Source organism: Amborella trichopoda, chromosome 13, assembly GCF_054954075.1.
Source record: "Amborella trichopoda isolate Santa Cruz 75 chromosome 13, AtrichopodaSantaCruz75HAP2 v2.0, whole genome shotgun sequence".
NCBI classification, from domain to species: Eukaryota; Viridiplantae; Streptophyta; class Magnoliopsida; order Amborellales; family Amborellaceae; genus Amborella; species Amborella trichopoda.
Window position 1 is genome coordinate 25,534,354 of NC_142348.1, and position 25,604 is coordinate 25,559,957.

General features: G+C 40.0%; 1 protein-coding gene and 2 long non-coding RNA genes across 4 annotated transcripts in view; 2 read left to right on the top strand and 1 right to left on the bottom strand.

Moving 5' to 3' along the window:
• Positions 1-968: 968 nt before the first annotated feature.
• LOC148779131 (uncharacterized) lies at positions 969-3,091 on the top strand. Its single transcript, XR_016047653.1, has 2 exons — positions 969-1,376; positions 2,861-3,091. It is a non-coding gene; the product is annotated as an uncharacterized LOC148779131 (long non-coding RNA).
• A 1,478-nt stretch (positions 3,092-4,569) lies between these two features.
• LOC18445028 (small ribosomal subunit protein bS16m/bS16c) lies at positions 4,570-16,840 on the bottom strand. Of its 2 annotated transcripts, none has more exons than XM_088855976.1 (4): positions 16,568-16,840; positions 6,717-6,855; positions 6,311-6,356; positions 4,570-5,783 (listed from the first exon to the last, which is right to left on the bottom strand). In XM_088855976.1, the coding sequence occupies exons 2-4, from the start codon at positions 6,847-6,849 to the stop codon at positions 5,726-5,728; spliced, it is 237 nt and encodes a 78-aa protein (XP_088712102.1). In that variant the 5' UTR covers positions 6,850-6,855; positions 16,568-16,840; the 3' UTR covers positions 4,570-5,725. The 2 variants fall into 2 exon arrangements, with proteins under 2 accessions (XP_088712102.1, XP_020529663.1); XM_020674004.2 differs by having other exon boundaries at positions 6,717-6,869; positions 16,568-16,836.
• Positions 16,841-18,827: 1,987 nt separating this feature from the next.
• Positions 18,828-25,604, top strand: part of LOC148779132 (uncharacterized) — a 73,929-nt gene continuing 67,152 nt past the window's right edge. The window contains exon 1 of the long non-coding RNA XR_016047657.1: positions 18,828-18,946. This is a non-coding gene — a long non-coding RNA (uncharacterized LOC148779132). The remainder of the gene's footprint in view (positions 18,947-25,604) is intronic.

Below are 25,604 nucleotides of genomic sequence, written 5' to 3' on the forward strand. Positions count from 1 at the left end.
ACATTTGGACGATTTTTATTCTGTTATGTGGTTTGTACTTTTTTTGCCTTTTTGGACTATTTCGTTGTGTGGTTTAATGGTTTTTTATAGTTTTGGAAGTCAGTTTGTTGAAGACTTGGAGAGTTGGAGACTTGGATGTTATTATGGTTTATTTTATGGATATGTAATATGGAGAATATTAGAGTTGGAGACCTAGACTTTTAAATATTTTGTATGGTTTGAAATTTTGAATAAGTTTATTCTCAACCTGATTACCTGAGAGGCTGAAACATGTGATATGTTTGAATATAAAAACGTATGTTGCGAACTTGCGATATTTTCAAATAGAATAAATTACAAAATTTGACACAAATATATGCATATATGTGCATTTGCATAGCAAATATATAAAAAAAATCTAAGAATTTGTACCACAGGGAACCCGAGGTTCTGGGCACCAGGCAGGCCACCGAGGGGCCGCCTAGTGTTTTTTTAAACCTTAGAGAACCAGATGGATAAGCACGCTGGCAAGCACGGGTGGACGGACGTGCGTTGAGAGCACGGATGGTTGAGTATGCGTCTGACCACAGGTGGTGTATAGTGGTCTAGGGGTGCTTCTTCTCTATCATGAGTGTCATGTCGCACATGCATGCTTCCACCCCATCATTGTGTTTACAATGTTTTCTCTCCCTCTCTCTTAATGCATGAGTGCCATGTGGCACGTGCATGCTTCCACCCTATCATTGTGTTTACCATGTTTGCTCTCTCTCTCTCTCTCTCTCTCTCTCTCTCTCCCTTCATGCATGAGTGCCATGTGGCACATGCATGCTTCCAGCCCATCATTGTGTTTACCATGTTTGCTCTCTCTCTTTCTCTCTCTCTCTCTCTCTCTCTCTCTCTCTCTCTCTCTCTCTTTATGCATGAGTGCCATGTGGTACAGGTATACTTCCACCATCCATGTTTATTTATACTCCCCACCTACTTATGAATTTGGGTTTTTTCTCTCTCTCTCCTCATTGCCCCTCTTTCATCCACGTTCTCTTTCTCCTCCCTTAAGCCTTTTAAACCTCCCCAAGCCTTAATCCCTCAAGCTTGAACCCAATCCATTGGAGCTTGACATTCAAGGTGAAGCTGGTGGAACACTTTGGAATTTCGATTGGAGTAGGTGGATCGAGTTTCCATGGCTTCATGCTTATGTTAATGCATTATCATTACCTAATCAAAATATGAAACTCAAGTATGAGTATGGGTGTGAGTGTGAGTCCGAGTGCAAGTGCGAGTGCGGGTGTATGCTGCTGAAATTCTTTTAAAGTGTGTTCTGATTCCAGAATGATGACCCTTGTTTGACAGAACGTTTGGGTACTTTAAACCTCGCCTTAGACCATGAAGTTTGGTAGGTAAGTAGCCTATTGAATCTATTTCAGTATGTAAAAGACCCCTTGTTAATATCTTGTTTGATTTGAAAGGTATTGACCATTTTCTGAAGCATGCCAGATTTGTGAAGTAAAATTCCAGGGATTTAACTTGTTTTTGTATGAAGTTTTTCATTGATCAAAATATACTAGAATGAGGTCAAACCACTTTAAAATGACAGATAGATGAATCTATTTTGAAATTGGTTTTGGAATCATGATAAAATTCCATGTGGTTTGAAAGTTATAGTTATTTTTCTATTAGGTTGTCACCCTAGAGTTTCTGCAGTGTAAAAAAGAACCTTCACCCAAGAACATCAAACAGTTTGACAAACTTTATACCAATATTTGGGGTTACCCCTTATACGAAAGTTGTCTTTTCATGAGCCTAGATTGTCATAAGATTGGTTTCAGGTTTAAATGATCTTTGAATCTCATGATATGCTTTTAAAGGTGGACTGTGTTCATATTGAAAAACCAAAAAAATAACGTTGTGATGTCTATTGCATTGATATACAGTATGATATTGACATAATGATGTCTCTTGAACTAATGAGCATGATGATATGATTATACACATAGCATGCTTTGGACATATTGATGTTTCATGTGAGTAGATGTATAGCATGCATATGATATGATATCTGTTGATGGTCACATGTTGTGTGCGTGGACTCATGCTTATGATATGATATGTGTTGATGGTCACATGTTGTGTGCGTGGACTCATGCTTATGATATGATATGTGCTGATGGTCACATGTTGTGTGCATGGACACATGCTCATACTTATGATATGATGAGAAAAATTGTGCCAGTAGCTAAGATCTTTCCCTGGCTCTCTATGATATGATGAGAGTTACAATGCAAGTGTTTGGGAGGGTCGCACCCCCCAAAATCTAAGTGAGACTATCCATTGGGACGCTTTGGTAGTGTAACACCCTCCCGCCAGAAGGGCACAAGGAGAGGATCGTGTCTTGTAAGGCCACTGCTTATCAAAAGCCCCAAAACGTGCTGGGGTTGTGTGTGTGTAAGGTACTACACAATGGAATGACCCGTTGGTGGTGTTTCCCTCCTGGTGTAATGGTAGAAGTTCTAAGCATCGAAATTTGATTGGCTTAATGGATAGGGCTTCTACTTCAGGAGTTAGGTAGTATCTCTTGATATGGTTTATGCGTGATATATATTTGCCTAATTATGTTGATCGTTAAGATGTTCATGTTTGAATGATTTGATCGACTTCTGATTCATATCATATTTGATTAATCTGATTTGTCATTGCTCCACCATGAAACGAATCATGCACGACACATTGTTACATACGATTTTTGACACATGGATCCATGTTTTATAAGACTTGCATAACACCCTGAGTATTGTTATGAGATAATATGCGTAGGTAGGAAAGCATGGCACCTTGATCTATTTACTGGGATTATAGCTCACTTTTTTAACTTTCCTCTATGTAGAGTGATAGCCAGTAGGTTTTGGAAGGACGTTCTGAAGATCGCCGTTGGAGCCCGTACTCCCTTCTTGTGGAAGCTTCTTTGTACTTATGGTTTAGTTGGTATATTGGCCTTAAGGTCCACTTTGTATTGGAATTATGTCATGTTGAATGGCCCTTTTGTACCTTGGACCCAATTGTACTCACTATTTGGGAACTATCATATGCTTTTTTAGGACTTGTTTGTCCATCAGTTCATGGTTATGTGTTTTGTGCTTAGTTTTTCTTTTCTTTTGTGGTTGGCTTTTATCTTTTCATTATAAAGCGTTGAGCGCACTACAACTCGAGTGGCTTTCGCTCCCTGTGGTCGTGACCCCATGTCTTATTATCCTCTGTGGGTCTGACAAGGACGGTAGGGGGCGGGGTTGTGACACTTTGCTAATTGAAGATAAAGTGTGTAAGTATAAGAAGCCACTGGAGTTTGCTTTCTACAAGACACAGGAGTGAGGGTTAAGAGTTATCTATTCGGGGAGATGTAGTCGATTGGATACTGCTGCTAAGATGGAATCTTAAGCTTTTTTGGGTGGTTTCAGCTATATATTTTGGAGTTCTTATGAGTACCGCAGATGCCGTGTTTTAAACAACAATTTTTTTGTCTTTTTTTTTTTCCTCTTTTTTCTTCTAGAGTGTTGTGGTCTTGAAAGCCCTCCTGTATGCTGCTAAAACCATTTATGAAATCGTTGTCTAAAATGTGGATGAGAATATTCAAGCCATACATTTGTAGATGAAGAAAGTTCCCCCAAAGAGCTTGCATACCTTTTCAGTTAATCTCATTAAAGTAAAATTGCTAGTTGGTCCAAGGCATCGAGATTTAATCCTCGCTATTATCCATTTATTAGGAAAAGCGGATGATTAAATACTGTTGCAATGACTTGAGAAACACATATATGGAGGATTTAGAACATGGAACTATCCTGAACTGGTTCCTAATTAACTTGGATTTTCATTGTTTGGTTAAAAACATTTTTCCTTCTGTGAAGTAGAACCAAATAGATCATTGCTTTAGTGGAGGCCAGTGCCGCGCCAGTGATTGTCTAGGGCCCATGTAAAAAGAGCGATGATATCAACTTCAACCATAAATATTATTTCTATCTAATGGTCAATCGGGAATGTGGAATAAGGTCTTGCTTGTTACATGGAATTACAGCCCAAAAGATGAACCCCCATGCGACTAATTCCAACCTTGACAGCCCAGAACTTTGAAAAGTAACTATGGTGGGAATACAAATGAAGCCTTAGCAAGTAGGTGTCTGGGGAAGTTTATACTATTACACAAAATGTTATACATTTGTATCATTTCGAATTGGGGCCCCTAGCTCAATGGTTAGGCTGGAGAGACCATAGGCTAATGTCAATTGTTGAGCGTTCTAATCCCACCATTTACCAACCCAAAAATAAATATGTTCACACAAAACACACATCATCATCATCATCATCATCATCATCATCCCAAACCTTATCCCAACTACTTGGAGTCAGCTCACACATAAAAAATAAAAATTTCAAAAAACGGGGTAAGGGTGGGAGGAGGGGGGGAAGCTAACAGAATTATCATAAAATGCTATATAACTATTCTAGGACATGAATTCAAATTGGACTAGAGCATGAGGCTTCTTGGCTAGGGATTAGAATCAGATGGACGTATATGAGCAGTATTAGCATTCCAAAAGCAAAGACATTAAGAACAATTCCATTAACATGATATCGTAATCCTTATTAGTACGTGTATTTGCCATGAAACCTGATTTGCTACCATCAATCAGAAAATGAAGTTATCCATGCGCATAGCGAGACAAACTGGGGGTAACTAGATTTGTAGACTTAGATGTAACCAAGGTAAGGTTTAGGGGTTTAATCATTTAATGCCATCATAGCTCTCTTGCGTGTCCTGGCTCCAGGAGGTGTTATCACCTTTCCAGAGGTGGTCAACTTCCCAATACCCCTTACTGGTGATCCGCCACCAGAGTTCGTCCGTCTCAGTTGCTCACACTCTTCTGCAAAAATATGGCAGCACGTACTTATTGACCTTTGTAAACTCCAAGCACGTGGCCCAAGCTGTGCAAATGTGCCTCGGGAGCCAGGTCTCAAGATGGGTCCCCAACTGGTCCATCTTCCTACGGCCGGCTTTCCTAAGCCGCTTCTCAGAGAACACCAAAAAAGGACACCCTTGGTCCAGCCCGTGCTGTCGGGCAAATCAATGAGGGAAATACCCCTCAAGCTTAGCACTGTGAATGGTATGATAAGGTAGCACCCCGCCTCTCACACTCAGCATATACATCAGCTCCTTATGGGTGGTAGGAGCACCATCTAGGCTCTTACCCAGCTCATCGGCAAAAACACGATCTGTGAGGTTCCCAATCGGGAAGGCCAGTCTACTCATATGAAGATGGTCATTGTAGAGCAAGCTACGTGCATGACCAGGAGTATGGAATATCGCTTTCTGCCCAGCAATCCTCAAGAGAAATGGGCACATTGTTTCATCCAACACCCTATTTCTAAGGTAGGTGTTGGAGAAATAAGCCCCAAGCCAGCCATACACATAGTGGAGGGGAAAAGGCCTCTTGAAATCCCCTGGGAATACCTCACCGTCCACTGTGCCGTTCCCGCCTTCATCGTCCTGGTAGATCTTTCCCCGGTAAACGGCCCCCAAGCCGTAGTAGATGCGGCACAAGACCGGCTGTGCGAGCGCATACTCCCGCCCCCGTACATGTCACAAGCTACGTAGAAAGTGCCTGGACGAATAATGTTCGCTCCGCCAGGGAGAGCGAAGTTGCACAAGAAGAGCACTAGGTACGCCGCCAGAAAGATGTGGCCGTTGCCTCTATGCAGCTCAAATACCGGAGGGGCTCCCTCTGTAGGTGCCTTCCGCTTCCTTCTCGCGCTTGGACCTGCCACATCAATCATTTCGAAATTTCAAACTCAATCCTAATACTCAAAGACAGGTTTTATACTTAAATAAAAAAATAAAGAACAAGAAATTGTTTCTAAATCTCATCCTAGAGCGAAATGTGAGTCATGCCACTGAGAATGAACTTCAACAGGACTTCAATGCCACCCCATGGCAATGAATTTACACTAAGTCCAAAAACTAGTTACAATAATAATATAAAACTCTCAAAAGATGGACTAAGAGTTCATGGCAAGGAATCAACATCAGAACTTCCAAGAAAATAGAAGATAAAAGCATATACGACGAAATTTTCTTGATTGGTCTAAACTCCAATCTAAAAGTAACCCGAAAACAGCGAAGTATCAACAACTACCTTTTCTATGGCAGATCCAGGAGACTTCAAAGAAAAAATCTACCACCAAAAACTTACAGACGAATAAACAGACACAGACGTATGAGTGTGCTTCAGAACTAAACAAATAATTAAGCAGATAATAAGTGGATTAAAAACAAAAAGGGACTTACTTGATTCTATCAAAGTTCATTCCCATGCGCTTACCCCCATCCTGCCCTATACAATTCAAATAACCAAAATTATTTCATTTGTAAAATCCAATAACCAATAATCATAAATAACATACACAGAAAAGAGAAATCCAATAATTACAAAAACACGATTGTATGTTTATAAAAATTAAAAAACACAAATGTCAAGATAAGGGTAAAAGCGAAAGCACTCAATACGCAATTTTAACAACCGAATACTTGAAATGGAAGTAAAGAAATAAATAACCAATAAACCAACAAAAATGGAACAGGAAAATGATCCAAAAAAAAAAAAACCGAATACTTGAAATGGAAGTAAAGAAATAAATAACCAATAAAAATGGAACAGGAAAATGATCCAAAAAAAAAAAAATCAAACAAGTACCTGGTAGTGGCTTGTAGTAACCTAAAACTTCATGGTGTTTTCCATCTCTTGGTGACCTACTATCAGCCGCCATTATTCGATAGAATGGCCTGTTTTTGCATCCAAATCTCGATAACCGCAGCCTCACCACCATTTCTTACTATAAGAAAACACCTTCGCAAAGCCGGTTCAGGGAATGACTTCAGAGTTTTTTAATATTAAAATAAATATAAATTACAGACATATATAAAAAATTAACTATAAGAAATTTCAAAAATTTAATCCCCGGAAAAAGATTGCTGGAAAAATCTATTTCTTGTGAAATATATTTTGGAAAATTGTTTCATGCAGGCTGGACTGCATTTCTACATATGCGGTCCAGAAGTGTAAAGCATCCATCTTAAAGATGGATGCAAGTGGTGGTCCATCTAAAAACAATGGAAACTAACTGTCCAAATGTTTTCTTAATAAAACTAATATTTAAAATTTTTAAAATTAATTTATTTTTTCATATTCATGATCTCCATGTTAGCGATTACATGTTCGTAAAAATTAAGTCCAAAAATCCATCTGAAAAATAGGTTTTTAAGAGGCACAACATTTCTATATATGCGGGCTTGGACCGCTTGCTAACCACGTCCATATATGTTTTGGGAAAAGTATTTCCTGTAAAATGAATTTATGATGTTTGGATAGGGAAGACAGAATTCTGCTAGCATTACTTTTACCTGTAATTATACTCAAATTTTTTTATTAGGATAAATGTATCATGCTTTACCACAATATTTTAATGTCTTTTTTTTTTTTTACTTTTTTTTAAAAATTTTTACCTAGTAGATTTTAATGTAGCCGACCAGGATTCGTGTAGCTGACCACAAATAGTTGGGAAAGGGTTCTTACGATGATGATGAAATTTTAATGTATTGGCACGATATTATGTTACCCAAATATTTTTTTTATTTCTCAAAAGTCACTTCTTTACACAAGATTGCAAAAAGAACATAAGTAAAGAAGGCACTATTTGTTAGGTTCTTAATTATTATTGATGTCACTACAAAGAAAACTTACAGTCAGATTGCTCATCCATCTCAAGTTGTTTAATCTCACAATGTCCTCATTAAATTAGTTTGGAAGCAGCCAATTTTCACTCTCTTTGTTTAAACAATAACCAGGATCTAAAGTAGAAAACCCAACTAAAGCTGGAAAATTTAGATCTTCCCAATTGGATTCATTAAGTTCCAAAAGATGGTTAAAGCTCCAAGGTGATCAAGAAAAAAGTTGAGGCTTCAAATCTAACGAAAGAATACCTACCTTGGTAGCAGGAATACCATTCACGAACAAGACTTATATAACCAAGCCTCAAGTTTTTTGAAAAAGCTTTCTTTAGAATATCAGGTTGGTTAGGGGAAACATACATAACTAAACCTCAAAGTCCTTTGAAAGATTTCTCTAAGAACTTCATGTTGATTATTCTGGGGAAACTTATGACAGCATATAGGAGTTCTTTTGGGAAGTTAGTGTCCTTGGACAATCTAAATTCATGCTTTATGTTCTCAACCTTAGATTATATAGAAAAGAGTTGACAGCCAAAATTGTCCTCAGAGATTTCTATAAAATATTTTAAGGTGCCCACATGCAATATAAATACCCAGAGTCAATTTTGACCTTTTCTATCCTTGATTAAATCCTTTTCTCTCCCAAGGATCTGCAGCATTAAGGTAAACTATAGCATCTTTCATGAGACAATGACTTATCTTCCCATCATGTTAGTGCTGTTTTAATTTGTAGGTCTGTATAATGTAGAAGCACATGAGAAATTACAACTGACATAAACAGTATGATTAAGTAATGGGTGCAGTTGGCATACGGATGCATCCGTAGCGGTAGAGTAAGGTAGGTGCACCTTCAAATTTTATCATGGTATATAATTTTGATGTAAAATGTTTTTAGGATTATCTCAAAATCTATTTTTATATCTAATTATAAAATTTTAAATTTCAAAAAAGTTTAAAATCAAGTAGATCTATAAACGTATGAAAATCTTGAAAATGGGCGGTGTAGATACTATGTTGTAAAATGCACTATTTTTGAGACTTAAAATCTTTTTATTTTTCATGGTCATAAATCTCGATGTCGAGATGATCAATCAAGGGGTTTTTCAACATTAAAACTACATTTTCCGACGGATTTTTGAGGTGCATCCGTAGTTCTACATTATAAGGTTGCATCCTTATATAAACTTTTTCCTTCAGTAATTGGCATACAATGCATACAAAATCAGACAATACGGTTTCTACCTTTCAATTTGGGATTTCACTTTAACATCTTTATTGCTCTCTCTAGGAAAAACCACAAACATTTCCATAGAGACAAGGTAAAAACCAGAACATCAATTCGAAAATCCATCAAAACCCAAGTAACTAGAAAACCAGGGCATACAAGAATCACACTGAACATACAAAAACAAGGTGTTGTCTTTTCCAGTCCAGAAACCAGAAAAAAAAAGGTAAACAAATTAAGAGAAAACAAAGTTGCTGCCTTTTCCATTCCATAAACAAACAAAAAACAAAAAACAAAACCATTTTACCTTGTGGACTCTCTGCTAAGCTTTTGCTGTCCTCTTCCAAAACCCTATCTAGGGTGTTAAATACAGAGATTGAAAATCCTAAAAATTTATCTAGGGTGTTGAATGCAGAGACTAAAAACCCTAAACAATTTGTCTAGAGAGAGAGAGAGAATTGGGTGAGATAGAGAGAGATAGGAGCAGAGGAAAAGGAAAGGGTGTTTGTGCTTGATAGAGATTAAACAACTAAAATACAAAAGATGCCCTGAAATGCGAAAACTTTCGAATAAAACAAAAAAAAACCACGAAATAATCACCAGTAGATGTAGAAAATTACTGCAAAGTTAAGAAACCGCAAAGGAATCACAAGAACAGAAAAGTTGTAATTAACAGAGAAAATTATGGAAATGTTTTCTGAAATTATTGAACAAAAAGGCTAAGAGAATAATAAAAGCTCTAAATCAATGCTAAATATTCCCCAAAAAAATAGACAAATTTCTCAAGACATGGATCATAGGTTAGAAAGAGAGAGAAAGAAAGCTCAGAGACTAGAGGAAGAGGAAGAAAATTTGGCAGGTTAGAGGAGAGAAAAAATGGAAGGAAGAGAGAGCTCAAGGAGGAGAGAGAGAATAATCGTTACCTGGCAATGGGAAAGCTGGAAATTGTCTGTAATGCGGTTAATTATGTATTTTATTCATATGATGTACGAAATGCCCTTTTTAATAACATTTTGTATTTTATTTTTTTTGATAAACGTTAAGAGTTGTATTGCTGAGAGAAGAATAGTATAATTTTGGGGTTAGTCCGAGAGTACCCTCTAGGCAGGACTCTTCAGTAAAAAAGACGTAGGACCCTATACAAAAAATGGGGTTATAGTATAGTCCCCTTACAAAGTTTACAGTGGCTTCTCAAAAAGTGGTCCCTTGCAAGGTTTACAGCGAAATAACAAAAATGGGTTAAAAAGGTTGCCCGAATACAATGAGTGTTCCTTCTAAGCGGTTCTTCACCGGTCTTAAGCGAAAATGAGCCAGGTGTCTTCTTCAGAGGCCCTCGCCCCATCCTTCGCCCGGAGGTCAGCGAACTCGTTTTGACATCCTCGAGGTATGCGTCCAAAAGACATCCATATCCCTGCAAGTGTATACAATTTTATCATAAATCGTTGTCAAACACCAAGGGGGTGTAGATCTCCCGGTGGCCCAAGAGATGATGTTTGATGCATCACCCTCTACTATCAGACTTTGCCCCCAGGACGGATCAAAGCTTTGCAAGACCTTTAAAAGGGCCATTGATTCGGCGTACTGGGAATCTTGGAGGCCAAGATAATCGGAGTAAGTGAGAAGGATATTGCGGTAGTGATCTCTAAAGAACCCACCTGCACCAGCGTGGCCGGGGTTCCCCAAGGAGCACCCATTGAAGTTTAGCTTGACAACTCCCTCAGGAGGTAGCTTCCAGATGGATGGTCTTTTCTCTTTCCTTGGTCTGTGAACTAGGGTATTCTTCCATTGGCTTAAGAAGGAGTTTGTAGGGATACCCTTGAAAAGGTGTTGGTTTGACACCCAGAATGTTACTGATGTCGTAACCTTGTAGAAGAGGGTTGGGACCTGGCAAAACTGTCCACGAAAAATCTTGGCATTTCTTTCTGTCAAGATCACCCAAATTGTTGCTGCCACAGCTGCCCTCCATAGGATTTTGCCGGCCTTCGGCCAATGAGTGGCAAAGTCAACAGCTATTAAGTCACGAACCGTCGATGGAGTTACCCAGTGAACACCAAAAAGTTGAAGCGTGAGTCTCCATAGATCATGGACAAGGGTACAGTGGATGAACAGGTGGGAGTTGGATTCCTCTTCAGACAGACACATGATGCATCCGTTGGGGATAAGAATCCCTTTCTTGTGTAGGGGGTCGACTGTAAGAGCCTTTTGAGAGGCCGCAACCCAATTAAAAGTTTGCACCTTAGGGGGAGCTATAGTATGCCAGACTTGAGACAGGTCCGAAGTGGGATCTAGTGGGAAAGTGGGAGGTTGGATGAGTTTCTTGTAGAAAGAGGCCACTAAAAAAAACCCTGAAGAGCGAGGGACCATACCAACTAGTCCCTTCCTTGTGAAGGGAGAAAATATTGGTGTAATAGTGCCGAAAGAGAGCGAAAGTGATTTGTTTCCTCCTCAGAGAGGTTTCTTCTAAAAGAGGGGTTCCACACTCTTCGACCTCCCAACAACAGCATTTCTTCCTCTAGTGGCTTCCCTATTTGCTACGACTGAGAAAAGAGATGGATAGAGGTCCCTCATAGGGGCATGGCCTATCCAAAGGTCTAACCAGAAACGAACACTAGCTCGTTCTCTAGCAAGGAACCTGATGTATTTTTTGAACAACTAGAGAGAGGAGATGAAGGACTTCCACGCTCCTGATGCATAGGTCCAAGGTCTCCTCTCTGGCACCCAGGTGTTATTGGGAATCTTGTATTTGTTTCGCAGAACCTGGGCTCAGAGAGTGTCCGTTTGGGTGGCCCGTTTGGGTGGCCAAGCACCACCATTTACATAAGAGAGCCAAGTTGTGTTTTCTTAAGAGCTTGATATCAAGCCCCCGCCTATTGTCTGGGTAAGAGTACCTTGTACCAAGAGATCAAATGGAATTTGGTTTTCTCAGCCTGCCTTGACCATAGAAAATTCCTCATAAGTTGGTTGACCTTATTAGCCACTGCAACTGGTATTTGGAAAAGAACATTAAGTACACAAGTGCATTGGCCAAGGTTGCATTGATAAGAGTGGTTCTACCAACTTGAGATAGGTATCTCCCTTTCCACCCCACTGGACGTCTATCAACCTTGTCAATCACATGGGACCAATGTCTCTTTTTTGGTTTGCCCAATCCGAGAGGTAGACCCAAATAGGTTGTTGGGAGGTCCTCGACTTTGCACTGCCAATTTGGAATGAGCTATCTGATTTGGGCATTGGCTATAGCTATACCCATCATTTTTATTTTACCATGTTGACCTTGAAGCACGTGGCCCAGAAAAAGCCTTAGGTTATCCACTTCTTAGGGGGAAGCATCGAGGAAAACCAAGGTGTCATCTGTATATTGCAGGTGTGACACAATAGGCCCGCGGTAAGAGGTTTTGAAGCCAGTGAGGAGACCAGTCTGGTAAACTCGAGACAGGGACCTGCTAAAGACTTCGGCTGAGATGGCAAAGAGGAATGGAGAGAGGGGGCCCCTTGTCGAAGTACCCTCGAGGAGGGGAAGAATCCTTTTACGGTACCATTGATGAGTATCGAAAATGTGGATGAGAGTAGCAACCTCTCATCCACATTCTCCAACAATCTCGAAAACCCATTATTGCCATCGCCTCTTCTATAATGGACCAATCAACGTGGTCGTAGGCTTTCTCCCAGTCGATGTTGAAGATGAGACCAGCTTTTTTTGCTAAATGTCTAGAGTGTAAGCACTCGTGGGCAATTAATGCACCATCCACGATCTACCTATCTTTAATGAAGGCCGACTAAGTAGGGGAGATGATAGAGGGAAGAACCTGTTGTAATCTTGATGCCAGCACTTTAACAAGAATCTTATAGGAGTTGAGCAAACTGAAGGGACGAAAGTCCTTAAGTTCCTTAGCCCCTTCTTTCTTTGGGACCAAGGCTATGAAAGTGGCATTGATAGCTTTGTGGAGTACTCCCCGGTGAAAGAACTCAATGACGAAGCTCATAAAATCAGTGCGGAAAGTTTCCCAGAAGATTTTGAAGGGGGCAATGGGACACCCATCAGGGCAGGCCTGGAGCTTTGTCTTTGGGTAAGTCGTCTAAGGCTTTCAAGACTTCCTCTTCTAAGATAGGTCGCTCCAGCCATTGAGCCTGTTCTTCCAACAAAGTAAGGAAGTTGAGGTCAGTCATGGCAGGTCTTGGACCTCGCTGGGCAGCGTACAAGTTTTGGAAAAAAGATAGGATTGCCAACTCTATTTCTCTCGGCTGGATCAGATAGTTATTGTCAGTTTTGATAATCGAGATAGAGTTAACTCTCCTACGACAATTCGCTATCATGTGGAAAAAATGAGTATTGTGATCCCCTGCTTTGAGCCAGTTGACTCTAGATCTTTGGAACCAATAGAGCTCTTCTTTTTTTAGGGTGTAGAAGTAATCTAGTTAGGTTTGGATTCTCTGGTCTGCTTCAGAGGTTGTTAGAGGGCAGGACTCCTCGAGGCAGTCGAGTTCTTGGATGGAGGAAAGGAGAGAGGATTTAACGTGGGTGTAGTTCCCTAGAATGGATTGACTCCAAGCTTTAAGAGATGCTTTAAGGAGTTGGATTTTAGATTAGAGAATAAATTCAGCTCTTCCCACTACCTGGCCAGAGAAAGAGTTCCACCACGTGGGAATAAGAGAAGAAACGGATTATTTCTCTAACCAAGCCAGTTCAAATCTGAAATGTTTTGGGCCTATATTTAGGGCTTGGGTGCGAAGAATAATAAGGCAGTGGTCTGAAGTGGATTTAAGCAAAGTCATGGAGTCATTCCTCCCAATTCAAGGCTAGAAGGAATCTGTCGAGTTTAGAGATAGTAGGTTGGGGGGAATGGTTGGACCAAGTGAAGCGGTTTCCTTGAAGAGGGATATCTAGGAGATCATTCCTAAAACTGAAGTCCGAGAATTCCATCATTCCAGGAGAGATGTGAGAGTTGGAATTTCTCTCGTAAGACCACCGGGTTATGTTGAAGTCTCCCCCCAAACACCAAACTGGATGAGGAAGGGAGACCACAAAATCCAATTCAATCTAGAGGCGAGGCCGCATGGAAGGAGAACAGGGGCTGTAAATAGCCGAGAACTTCTATTCTAAGCCATCTGAGAAGCGGGACAGGACAGGAGGATGGTAACCGAAAAATCCCCATATGAGAGGATAGCAGGAGGTTTCTAAGGGGTCACAAATGACCCAAATTCCCCCTGAGGACCCCACCGCAGGTAGGACAGCCCACTGGCAAGGCCTCCTACCCCAAACTTGACGGATAAGAAGAAGAAAAGGTTAGGGTTGTTTCGTTTTAGTGAGGGCCAGAATAGTGGGACAGTGTTTCACGGCCAGGTCCTTCACGGCTTTTCTTTTGGACGGGTGTCCCAGGTCTCTGATATTCCAAGAGAGAATCTTCATTGAAGTAGCTAATCTAGCAAACCGCCTCAAGGTGGGGGAGGGGGAAGAGCGGTGGGGATCAATGATAGAGGGGCCACCATAGGAGACAGTAGAGAAGAGGTTGAGGAGCTCCCTTTGTCCTTTAAAGCTCACCTCCTGACGACTTTGTGCATCTGCTAGGAGAAACCGGTGGGCAAGACCTTCAGGGTCGTCATGCTAGAATCCTATGATACGAAACAGATCCTTCATTCTTCCGATACACGTTCTTGGCTGTCCCCGTCAACCCCCTCGTCATGTGCACTCCTTGAGGGGGTGAGAGACCGGCGAACCAAGGTAGTCTTGCGAGCTAGAACCCAAAGCCGGAGAAGGGGTGGAGGAGACAAGGAGGGGTAAAGATCAGATGGAAGAGACGGAAGAGGTTCAGAGGGTTCAACTAGTTCATAGGGAAGGAGAACAGGGGTTGGAGAATGGCGGGGCTGAACCAGGGTGGGGTCTGGCAACAAAAAGGGGAGAGGTAGAGGGAGCAAAAAAGCCAGAGAAAGAGAGTCCAGGTCCCCAGGGGAAGGGAGAGGGGGAGGAGAAACAAAAAAAAAGGTAGGGACAAGGTGAGGGAAGGGGTAAGAGAGATATGGAGAGGCAGGATAGGTGAGGAAGAGGGAGTGAGAAACCGAGAGATGAGAAAGGCAAAAAGGCCCGAAGCAACGATGGGTGGAATGAATGCTGGTAGACCGAATCAGATAGGGTGGGGGGGAAGAAAAAGGGGCCAGAGAGGGGGGGACGAAAACAAGGGTGGGGGAGGAGGGGTCAAAAACAGGCGAACGGTCGAAACCAGAAGGAAAAGGGGAGCGGTCCATCGAGGAGGTGAGGGCCAGAGACAGGGCTAAGATAGGGAGGAAAGAGGAAAGAGAGACCAAGGCCTGGAAGGCACTGAACCTAAAAAGAAGAAGGCAGAGAGTTCTATAGGACAGTTGTGAGACCAGTTTTGCTGTATAGCACCTGTTAGGAGGTGCGAGTTAGTTCAAGTGGAAGGATTAAAAAGGGCAAAAGTAGGCCCAAAAGGAAGTAGTCCAAAAAGATATGGGGACTTATGATCTCACTGTGGGTATGGCCTTAAAAAGAGCAGAATGGCGGACCAAGATTCTTGTAGCTAACTTCAATTAATTGGGAAAAGGCTATAATGACGATGAATTAAACAAGGTTCTTTCCATTCATCCAATATAATACCAAACATTTAAATAGATTACATGAATACTTTATTGTGCTTAGAGATTTCATAAAAGTGTGAACCCTCCTTTGATGCTACCAATATTTGTATAAATAAGAAACAAAATTGATTTTCTTAATACCAAAATTTCACTCAATGCACAAGCAGCCTGCAGCCTTCAAGAGCAAACATATGCCAGTTATTTAGGACATAGATATTTAAAAGCTTCAGCTAACCATTCCATTTTGCCACGACACCAATACATTATAGAAGATAAGTTTGTCTCATTTGAAATAGCAACACGAAAGCAATCACTTTAACATAAAGATAGAGAGAGAGAGAGAGAAAGAGAAAGAGAGACAGAGAAAGATGACAATCTTATGGCACGCGCATGTATGAATACACTAACGATGGAGCAGGACCCTATAAAAAAGTATAGAATTCCTACAAAGCAATACATAATGAATTGCAATTCACTATCAAAAGGAAGCATGTGCTTCCAGCAAGAGGAAGATCGATAGCATGGCAAATGTGTGTAACATACAGATTTCTGACAACAAAGCATTTGACATGAAGAAATAATCAAAGGCATTTGGTTATTTCATGGAACTAAAATTTGACAAAGCCCATCGACAGAACCCTCAATGTGATGGAAAGGGCTAAGAAGCCCTCACCCTAACTTTTCATTGAAAACAAATCCAAAATGCAGAACCCTAAACCCCCAAATCAACTGAAGATATAGAAAATTGAAACCATAGGAAATAAAGTGAGACAAATCGTCGATATTTATGCCTATCTGCAGTTCAGAATGATTAAAGCCAATCCCTTCAACACACATGGAAATAAAATAACAAAAAATAAAAAACCTAGATACATAACCAATAAATCTCCAAAAAAAACAAGGATGCAGAATTAATCATCCATGAGAAAGAGCAAAAATAGCCCACCAATAAAACCATTTCTATAGATTAACAAGAAATCATTAATGACGAGAAAATTTACCTTGAGAAAAAAGCAAGTTTCAACGCACTCGGGTGATCCTTGATGTTGCCTTCTTTGAGCAATAAAAGTTTAACCTCTCCCTGCTAATCCGAGAATCCCTCTCTCTCTCTCTCTATCTCTCTCTCTCTCTCTCTCGGCTGGAAAATCAAATGCAAAGCTCTCTCTCTGTTAAGTTCTCTCTCTCTCGGCTGGAAAATCAAATGCAAAGCTCTCTCTCTGGTAAGTTCTCTCTCTCTCGGCTGGAAAATCAAATGCAAAGCTCTCTCTTAAGTCAGCAGCAAGTGGAGGTAAAAATATATATGACCGAAGTGCCGCTCTCCATTGGGTGGAGACGTGGCAATGGACCTGACCCGAGGGGTAGACCCAGATCGGGTTCCGGTACTAATCTAAAACTTAGACATAGCAAGTCGGATCCGCTATTCAGGTTCGGTTCTAATAATATTTTTTGGGTTACAATATAGTAATTATATTTTAAATATAATTCATTACATAGATATTTTAATTTTTGGGTCTAGACTGATCCCCTATTATATTTTTGGGTTTCGACCTGCTTCGGCGACTTCAAGTCTGGTCACGTCTGAATCCCATATTGTTTTTTCGTGTCTGGGCCTGACCCAATACCACCCCTAAGTGCGGTGGAGGACTACACTTCACGTTATTGGGTGAGACAGTCGCCCTTGCTCCTCAAACCTCCACACTAACCAAACTAGGAACTTGGCAAATGGATAGGAACTTTAGTAATCTAAGAACTAAAGTTCAAATAAATGGTCAAAACAAAAATTCATGAAACATCACAAAAGAAAAGTATCCAAAAAAAAATCCTAGCAACATGGAAATAACACACCCAAATAATAGATAAGCAACAATCAAAGAGAATGATTCATAAAAATATCAGCACAAAAGCTTGCCCTTATTTGGTGTTATAGGGTTGTTGTTCTATGAAAACCCCCAAATTTAGGGCAGAGCTACAGGATTTAAGAAGAGAGAGAGGGCATCATCCTTGGGGCCATAGGGTGGGATAGAGAGAGAGAGAGTGTGCCTGAAATTTTTGGAAGAGAGAGACCTTGAATCTTGATCTTGAAGGTAGAGGGTGGAGCACAAGAGTCCAGAGCACAAACTAAGAGCCAAGGTAAAAAGCAAAAAAAACCGTCATCTCAGCTTTTAAGTTTGGGTCTTCACGCTTATTCAGTGAAGGGTCTTCATGCAGGAACTTCCCCTTTGAAGTTGCTGATTTAAGTTCAGTCTAAATCGACGAAACTTTTTTTTAAACATAAATAGGGGAAGTTCTACAGTAATTGGTAAGTTACCATTTTAACCTACTCACTTTTATCAAACACAAGACATCTATAGCAACATGGAACTTTCAAGTTCTTAGAGGCAACTTCCTATTATCAAACACGCCTTAAAAGATTTGAAGTTTGGGTTTACGATTTCGTCCTAGAAATGCGGTGGCGCGTATAAGAAGCAATACCTTTATGGATAATCCACAGCGGAGGTTGTAGGCCTAGTAATGAAAGTGTCCCTTCTTTTTCTTGGTAAAGATCCCCATCGATCAATACTTTTTCTATAAGATTTAGATATTGGGAAAAGTTTATATAGAGTCGAGGCTCTAAACAATCAAATTTGAGCCTACCTCAAAACATTCACTAGAAGAGGTTGTTTTGATGCTCAAATATCTTCAAATTGATCATCTCGACATCAAGATGCATGGACATGAGAAAAAAATAGATTTCAAGTTTTGGAAATAATCTATTTGGTAATGTATTTTTGGATCGTCAATTTTCAAGTTTTTCAAGATTTCACAGATCTATCGATCTACACTATTTTTGAAGCTTTAAACTTTATAAATAAAAATGAAAATATATTTTAAGGCTATCACAAAGATTTTCGATATTGAAACCACATTTCTCAACACTATTTGGAGGTAGGCTCTAATATGATTGTTTAGAGCCTAGGCTCTATACAAACCGCAGCCTTTAGAGATATCGAAATAATTCCATACTCCTCTCAATTGGGCAAAACCCGAAGGTGTGTTTGATAACAGGAAGTTGCTTCCAAGAACTTGAAGGTTACCTGTTACTGTAGATGTTCCGTGTTTGATAAAAGTGAGTAGGTTAAAATGGTAACTTACTCATTATTGTAGAACTTCCCCCATTTACGCTTAAAAAAGAATTCCGTCGATTTAGACGGAACTTAAATCGGGAAGTTCCTGCATGAAGACCCTTCGCTGAACAAGCGTGAAGACCCAAACTTAAAAGCTGAAACGAGGGTTTTTTTCTTTCTTTTTACCTTGGCTCTCTCTTTCTGTTTTGGAGTCTTGTGCTCCACCCTCTACCTTCAAGATCAAGATTCAAGGTCTCTCTCTTCCAAATATTTCAGGTACGCTCTCTGTCTCTATCCCACCCGATGGCCCCAAGCATGATGCCCTCTCTCTCTTTCTAGGTCTTGTAGGTTTGCCCTAAATTTAGGGGTTTTCATAGAACAACAACCCTATAACACCGAGTAAGGGCAAGCATATGTGATAATATTGTTATGAATCATTCTCTTTGATTGTTGCTTATCTATTAATTCAATGTATTATTTCCATGGTGCTAGGATTTTTTTTTTGGATACTTTTCCTTTGTGATGTTTCATGAATTTTTTGTTTGACCATTTATTTGAAACTTGAAAAGATGAAATTGATTAGATCTCAAGGATGAAATGATTGGATTAAAATTAGGATTTAATAATTTCTCTATGCTCTTTTTTTTGGTTGGATTAAAATGCACTTTTTTGGTTGGATTTTTGGCAATGTACATTTGGACTAGATATGGAGTTATGAACCTCATGAATTTTATTATTTGTATCTTTCTTTCCTTTTTTTTTATTTATATATTATGTATGTGCATGAATGTTTTTGTGTTATCTATGGTTATAGATTGGTCGACGTATGTTTTTTACCATTGCATTTGTAATTTTTTATTTGGATTAAACCATAAAATAATGGATATTCACATATTTATTATCATTTAATATATATTTGGAATGTAAAATGATGAATACTGAAGCTATAACTTGTTCTATGATTAAGGTTTATCACTAGCAATAGTATTAGCATATAAGTAGTAACAAATTTTTTATTTTTTATTTTTTCTTCTTTCTTCTTTCTTCTTTTTTATAAAAATATATTTCTATTTTTAAATTTTTTTAATCCCTTGAATCAACCGAATCATCGAATTGCTTCATTTTCCATGTCAAACTAAAGCAGACTCCGAAGCAAATCTGACAACATTAATGAATATATATGTACTTTCAATTGATTTTCTTTTGTTTATGTTTATAAGAATTAAGGTTTTCTGTTACTGCATTTGAATATTTAGATTGTAGAGTATGGGATATATGTTGATTCGTGTTGAAATTATGTACAATCTTCTTTGGATTGTTTTTTCTTGAAGAGGATTTTAGAAGATACGGATTTATCGTGGTGTTAAATTTCTTTGTGGACTGGGCCACTTTTGGCCCTGTGTGATACATGTACTTTCATACACGTACTTTATGGATGAGACGACCATGCTCACCAAATTTGGGAGCGATCCGACTTAGAACGAGTGAAATATAAGCCTCGAAAGTGACTGCTCGTGAACGTAAAAATAGCCACCTTTAATGGTGTTTTGGTGCAGTGAGGCCACACGGGAATAATGTGCGGCCTACCCATTTTAGTCTTTTGCCCATAACGTTGTCTTGGAGTGCCCAATTAAGCTGAAATTTGACCCATAAGGGTTTTTGACCGTGCTGGATCTAATAGCAGTAGTCCCATAGCTGTTTGAAGTACCAAAAGTGTGGCTCTAGTTAGAGACCAATTTCTCTAAAATTGTTTCCTTGTGTTCACTGCCTTAGACATGTTTGATTGCGATGAAACTTGGCAGGTGGTCTTTTGAAGTGCTGATGAAGATCTTGACCAATTCTGGAGCTATTTTGAGGCGATCGAGAATTTTCATTGTTTTGTAGGCTTAATGACCTACTTCCTATTAGGGACCAAGGTGCTGAAAAATATCTCTCCTCTTCTATCAGTCAGTGAGACCTAGCGTCAACTAGTTTTCTCTCTCTTCCTTTATCAATCGGTGAGACTTAGCGTCGACTGATTTTCTCTCTCTTCTCTTATTAGTCGGTGAAGCCTAACATCGACTGATCTTCTCTCTCTTTTTCTCTCTCCTCTTCTGTCAGTCGACGAGACCTAATGCCAACTGGTTCTCTCTCTCCTTTTGTTTGTTAGTTGGTGAGACCTAACATCGATTGGTTTTCTCTCTCCTCTCCTTCTATCTATAAGCCTAGCGTCGACTGGTCTTCTCTCTCCTCTTATGTCAGCTGGCTGGTTTTCTCTCTCTTCTTCTGTCAGTCGATAAGGCCTAGCACTAACTGGCTTTCTCTCTCTTCTTTTGATAGTCGATGAGGCCTAACGTCGTCTGGTTTTCTCTCTCTTCTCCTTTCAATCGACAAAACCTAGCACCGACTGATTTTCTCTCTCTTCCTTTTAAACACAATCGACAATGCTTAACCCCGAATGTGCCTTCCTTCCTTCTCCCTCCTTCTTTCTTTCCTTTCTTCTCTTCTTATTCTCTCCTCATAGCCTTAATTCTGCAACTCTTTCATTCGACTAAGAGGGATTGAGATTAACCTGTCATGCTAGTCTTGTCGTCTAGCCATAATGTTGTTGTGCCAGGGTTACTTAGCCTGCGTTATTGCCACGACAGACTGACCATCGTATCTTGTTAGTCGGTATTGTTAACGACGTCTAATAGTAATCCTGTGAGCCGGTCTTAGTTATCGAGCCTGCTTTACTACCACGTCAAGCCAATTATCCATCAGCCTGGTCACCGCGCTAATCCTCTTGCTTAGTCCAATTCTTTTCTCCCCCATCTTTCTTCTCTTCTTCGTTTTGAATGCGTATGCTTGTGTACGTTCATCAAAGAGGAAAAGGGTGAGGTCTGACCCACCTATTTTATAACCTTTGCCATATATGTGTGTGATTGGAGAAAAGCAGAAAACAAGAAGAATACAAGCCAAGGAAGGCGATTTCGAATCAGTTTTATTACTGGGGGGCTTTCTTCATGATCTAAGAGGGTGGCCACACGAGTCAGCCCGAGTAAGTCTCGAATCCATCTTTAAATTCTTCTCTCACTGATTGGTAACACCTGCCCCCGTCTTCTAATGGGGTTCCCAAGAGAGTGATCTCAAAAACGTCCCGAGTCTTCCCTCGAAACCCAAGACACGTGTTGCCCGGATCCGGAGGGCGAGATCGAGGCACCAAGCCAGACACATGTCCCACCAAAAGTAAATAACCATCCATAAGTTACTCTATATTCATCAACATCTCCTCCTAGATTAGCACCGCTATATCCCTCAAGGATTAGATTCTTAGTACCATAATGTAGACACCCCATTTTAAATCTGGTAAATTCTATGGTTTTCTGAACCCTTAGGACCACATTATCCTAGTAGACCCAATTTAATTACCCCAAAAATACCAAAAATAGGAAAAACCCTTAGAAAATTCCTAAAAAGTAAGGAAAAATCCCCAAAAATCCCAAAAAAATAGAGAAAATCTCAAAATTCATATTCAACCTCTAGAGATCACAAAACCCTTAGAAAACAAAAGAAAGTTTCCTCCATATCTCGAGAAAGACCAATAGCTTTAGAAAAATTTCTAGATTGAAAACCCTAGAGAAGATAGAAACCCTAGCCTCCTGAAGTCCTAACCCTCAAGACTGAGAAAATTTAGACTTAACATACCAAAACCCTATATTAAAACTACAATTAGGGAACGACAACCCTAGATCTAACCCTTTACACCAGAGATCTGCTGGTCAACATCCGAATCAGAGAGGCAAAGAGAACCGGTTCTAATACGGGCGAGCCCTCGAAGACTCAGGAATCCCAAGCCATCCAGCCCAGTTTGGTATTATTACTTCCTCTCTCTTTCTTCTTCATTTTACTATTTTGATTATTTTATTTATTTTTTATCTGTTAACTTGTCTTAAAAATTGTATTTTAATGCTTTGGATCATGCTAGCTTTGCCACATATTTGAGAGTAGATCTGCTCATTTCTAGGCAAATCTGGCCTCAAATCTGAATTTGATTTATCCCACTTTCTCTACCATTTTATTTACATATTTTTAATTAGTTTAAGGTGTTAAAATTTGAGAGATCTTCATCGGAAGATCTGTCAAATTTTCATCTTAAACAGTTTGGTGCCCATTGGGGGCTATTTCGAGCTTGATCCAAGTTTCAAAATACATTTGTATTCACTGTTTTTCACTGTTTTCAATCACTAAAGGTCCCAAAAGTTAGTTGTGACTAGAATCCAGGGTTTCAATGCTCCGAAACGTTGATTTTTCTAGGCGACACCCCCAATGTCTCCCAACTTCAAATGTCTTAAAGACCTCTGAAACTTTGTGGATCTATTCTAAGGACTCTTTTGTAATTGCACAAAAATATTCAGATCAAAATAAAAAAAAAATATTTTTATGTTCATCAAGATTAACAAGATAAAATATAAAAAAATAAAAACAAATATTTGTTTTGGGCGACACCAGCCGTGTCGCCCACCCTACATGGGCGACGCCCAACTGCAAGTGTCCGAGAAATTTTGGGACCCCACAAGACCATTCCAAGGACTTTTGGCTCCCTGTTGACAAATTTTTACCTAAAATAATTTTTTAAAAAAAAAAATAAAAAAAATTTCTTCAGATAGATCTGTTATGGTGCTGCCCTTTTGATTTTATTTTTCATTTTTTAATTTTGAATGAAACCATATTTTCCCTGCTTTCACCATGCTTAGTTTAATTGTGTTTCATCAAAATTAAAAAGATAAAAAAATAAAAAAAATAAAAACAAAATAGATTACCTTCAAACCTAGACCCACTCTTGGTCCGAGTCGAGACTCGTGCACCCTCTAGTCTAGATCTTAGTCTAGGTTCTTGCATAAGTCTAAGCTTAAGAGTTGCCTCTAGAACTAGACTAGACTTACCCTAGTTCAAGGTCTTAACCAAAATCCGTTGAGTCTAGTAAGTCTAGGTTCCACTCTAATCTTAGCCTAGGTTTTAGCTAAGGTTTTTGCGCTTAGTGTCAGGCAAGGTTTTCCCTAAATTGTCGAGTTTAGATCTTACCTAAGTATAGATTTTAGAACCCAGCCTAAGGCAATCACCATGTCAGTCACTCAAGGCGATCATGATGACTGCTCCACGGCCGACTCTAAGCCTAACCTGCCCAAACCTACAGGCCAGTATGCTGCAATCCCTTAGAGTTATCAACAGACCTCAGGACAATCCATTATCCAACGCCCAAGTCTTCAATTAGAGGCAGAGTCCTAAGCATCCACTCCTATTCCTGATATTTGTGTGGCCTGAAAAGCCGGCTCCGCTCGAAAAAACTTGAATAGTCAGGGAGACCGACCAGGTGTCGTCCTACAGGGGATTTTAGGCAACGAAAGTAGAAGTCGAGTGAGGGAAGAAATTCATGCAACATCTAAAGTCAATTCCCGTAACTCGAACCAAGATAACTCTGAGGTGTAGCGATCTCAAAACCAAGACCCACCTAGGTCTAGGGGATCTAACCCAAACTCGAGCCACCATAGTACAACTCATGATGTCCTGAACACTGTAAAAAGTAGAGGTGTCAACTCATAGGTGAGATAGGCGTCTAATCTGCCCTCAAAAGTCTAGTTGACCTAGGTTACACTGTTCATGCCCCAGCTTACGGGTCAATCCCAAACCAACTTAGTGGCATAAGTCAACCTTTAGCACAACCGAGTCAACTGATTCTTTAATCAGTCCCTTTGGTTCATCTGTTCCAAAAAACCGTGCAATTTCCGCAACCGATTGCGACACCTATGGGTCAGTTCGCCCCTTAGGCACCAATATATCAAACCGCCCCTGTGACTGTGGCTCATCAATCCCAGGCCCATGCAGGACAACATAGACCCCAATTTTCAACTTATCAGTCTATGCTTGGGAACCAACCAACCAGTGGCCCTACTGCCATGCCATATACTCGATAAGAAGGCACCTTAAAAGCAATACAAGATATGCTTGTAAGAATGGGTATGCATGAAATTCTACCCCCAAAGGCCTATGTTTATGAGACCCTTGGAGGCATGGAAGACCTTCCCCTGGGATTTGTCATCCTAGAATTTAGAAACAAGTTTAATGGGAAGAGCTATCAAGATATTCACGTCAACGCATACCTCATCTCCGTTCGAGCTTTGCAAGACAGGCCTAACCAACTGAAGGTCATCTTTTCACAAACATTGACCAGTGAGGCCTTGAAATGGCATCAGAGAACAATGTCTGCTCAACCACACATCACTCCAGATAAAATGTTCAATCTATTCATCTCTCACTACCCCGGGTCGATACCAAGACCTCTCTCCCTGAGCAAACCCAGTGCAACAAAACAAAACCTAGGAGAATCCTTAGAGGATTTCATCAGTTGATTCTGTGATGCAGCAATGCAGCAATGCGGGTCATAGAATGTCTACTTATAGACCCAGCCACGATATCCACAGTCTTAGAGAATGCTGCTCCTAAGTACAGGATCTTCTTCAGCCAAGGTCTTATCCCCCACTCTTTTGACTCCATGATCGAGTGGGTAACGCAACATGAAAGGGCCAGAGGGACACCCCTCAGCACCAAGCCCGAAACAAGCCATTAACAACTCCCCAAAATAAGAATAAAAACAAGGGGACTGCTTCCTGTCAAGTTAATGAGATCGGTCCAAGGTTCAGCTGCTCAACGCAACAATTAGAATCAAAACAAAAAAGGTCAGCCTAGAGCCAACGCTCAAAATAATAACCAAAGGCGAGAGGATAATGTCACCCCTCTCAAAGACCCATTAGAAAAACTATTGGAATTACTCTTGGCTAAGAATATGGTTTATCTCCCGCCACCATCTGACCATCATTTCAAGTCACGGATAAGAGCATGTGGTGCAAATGGCATCAAAATCATGCTCATGATACTCAAAACTGTATATATTTGAAACGAGTGATTTAAGAGTTAA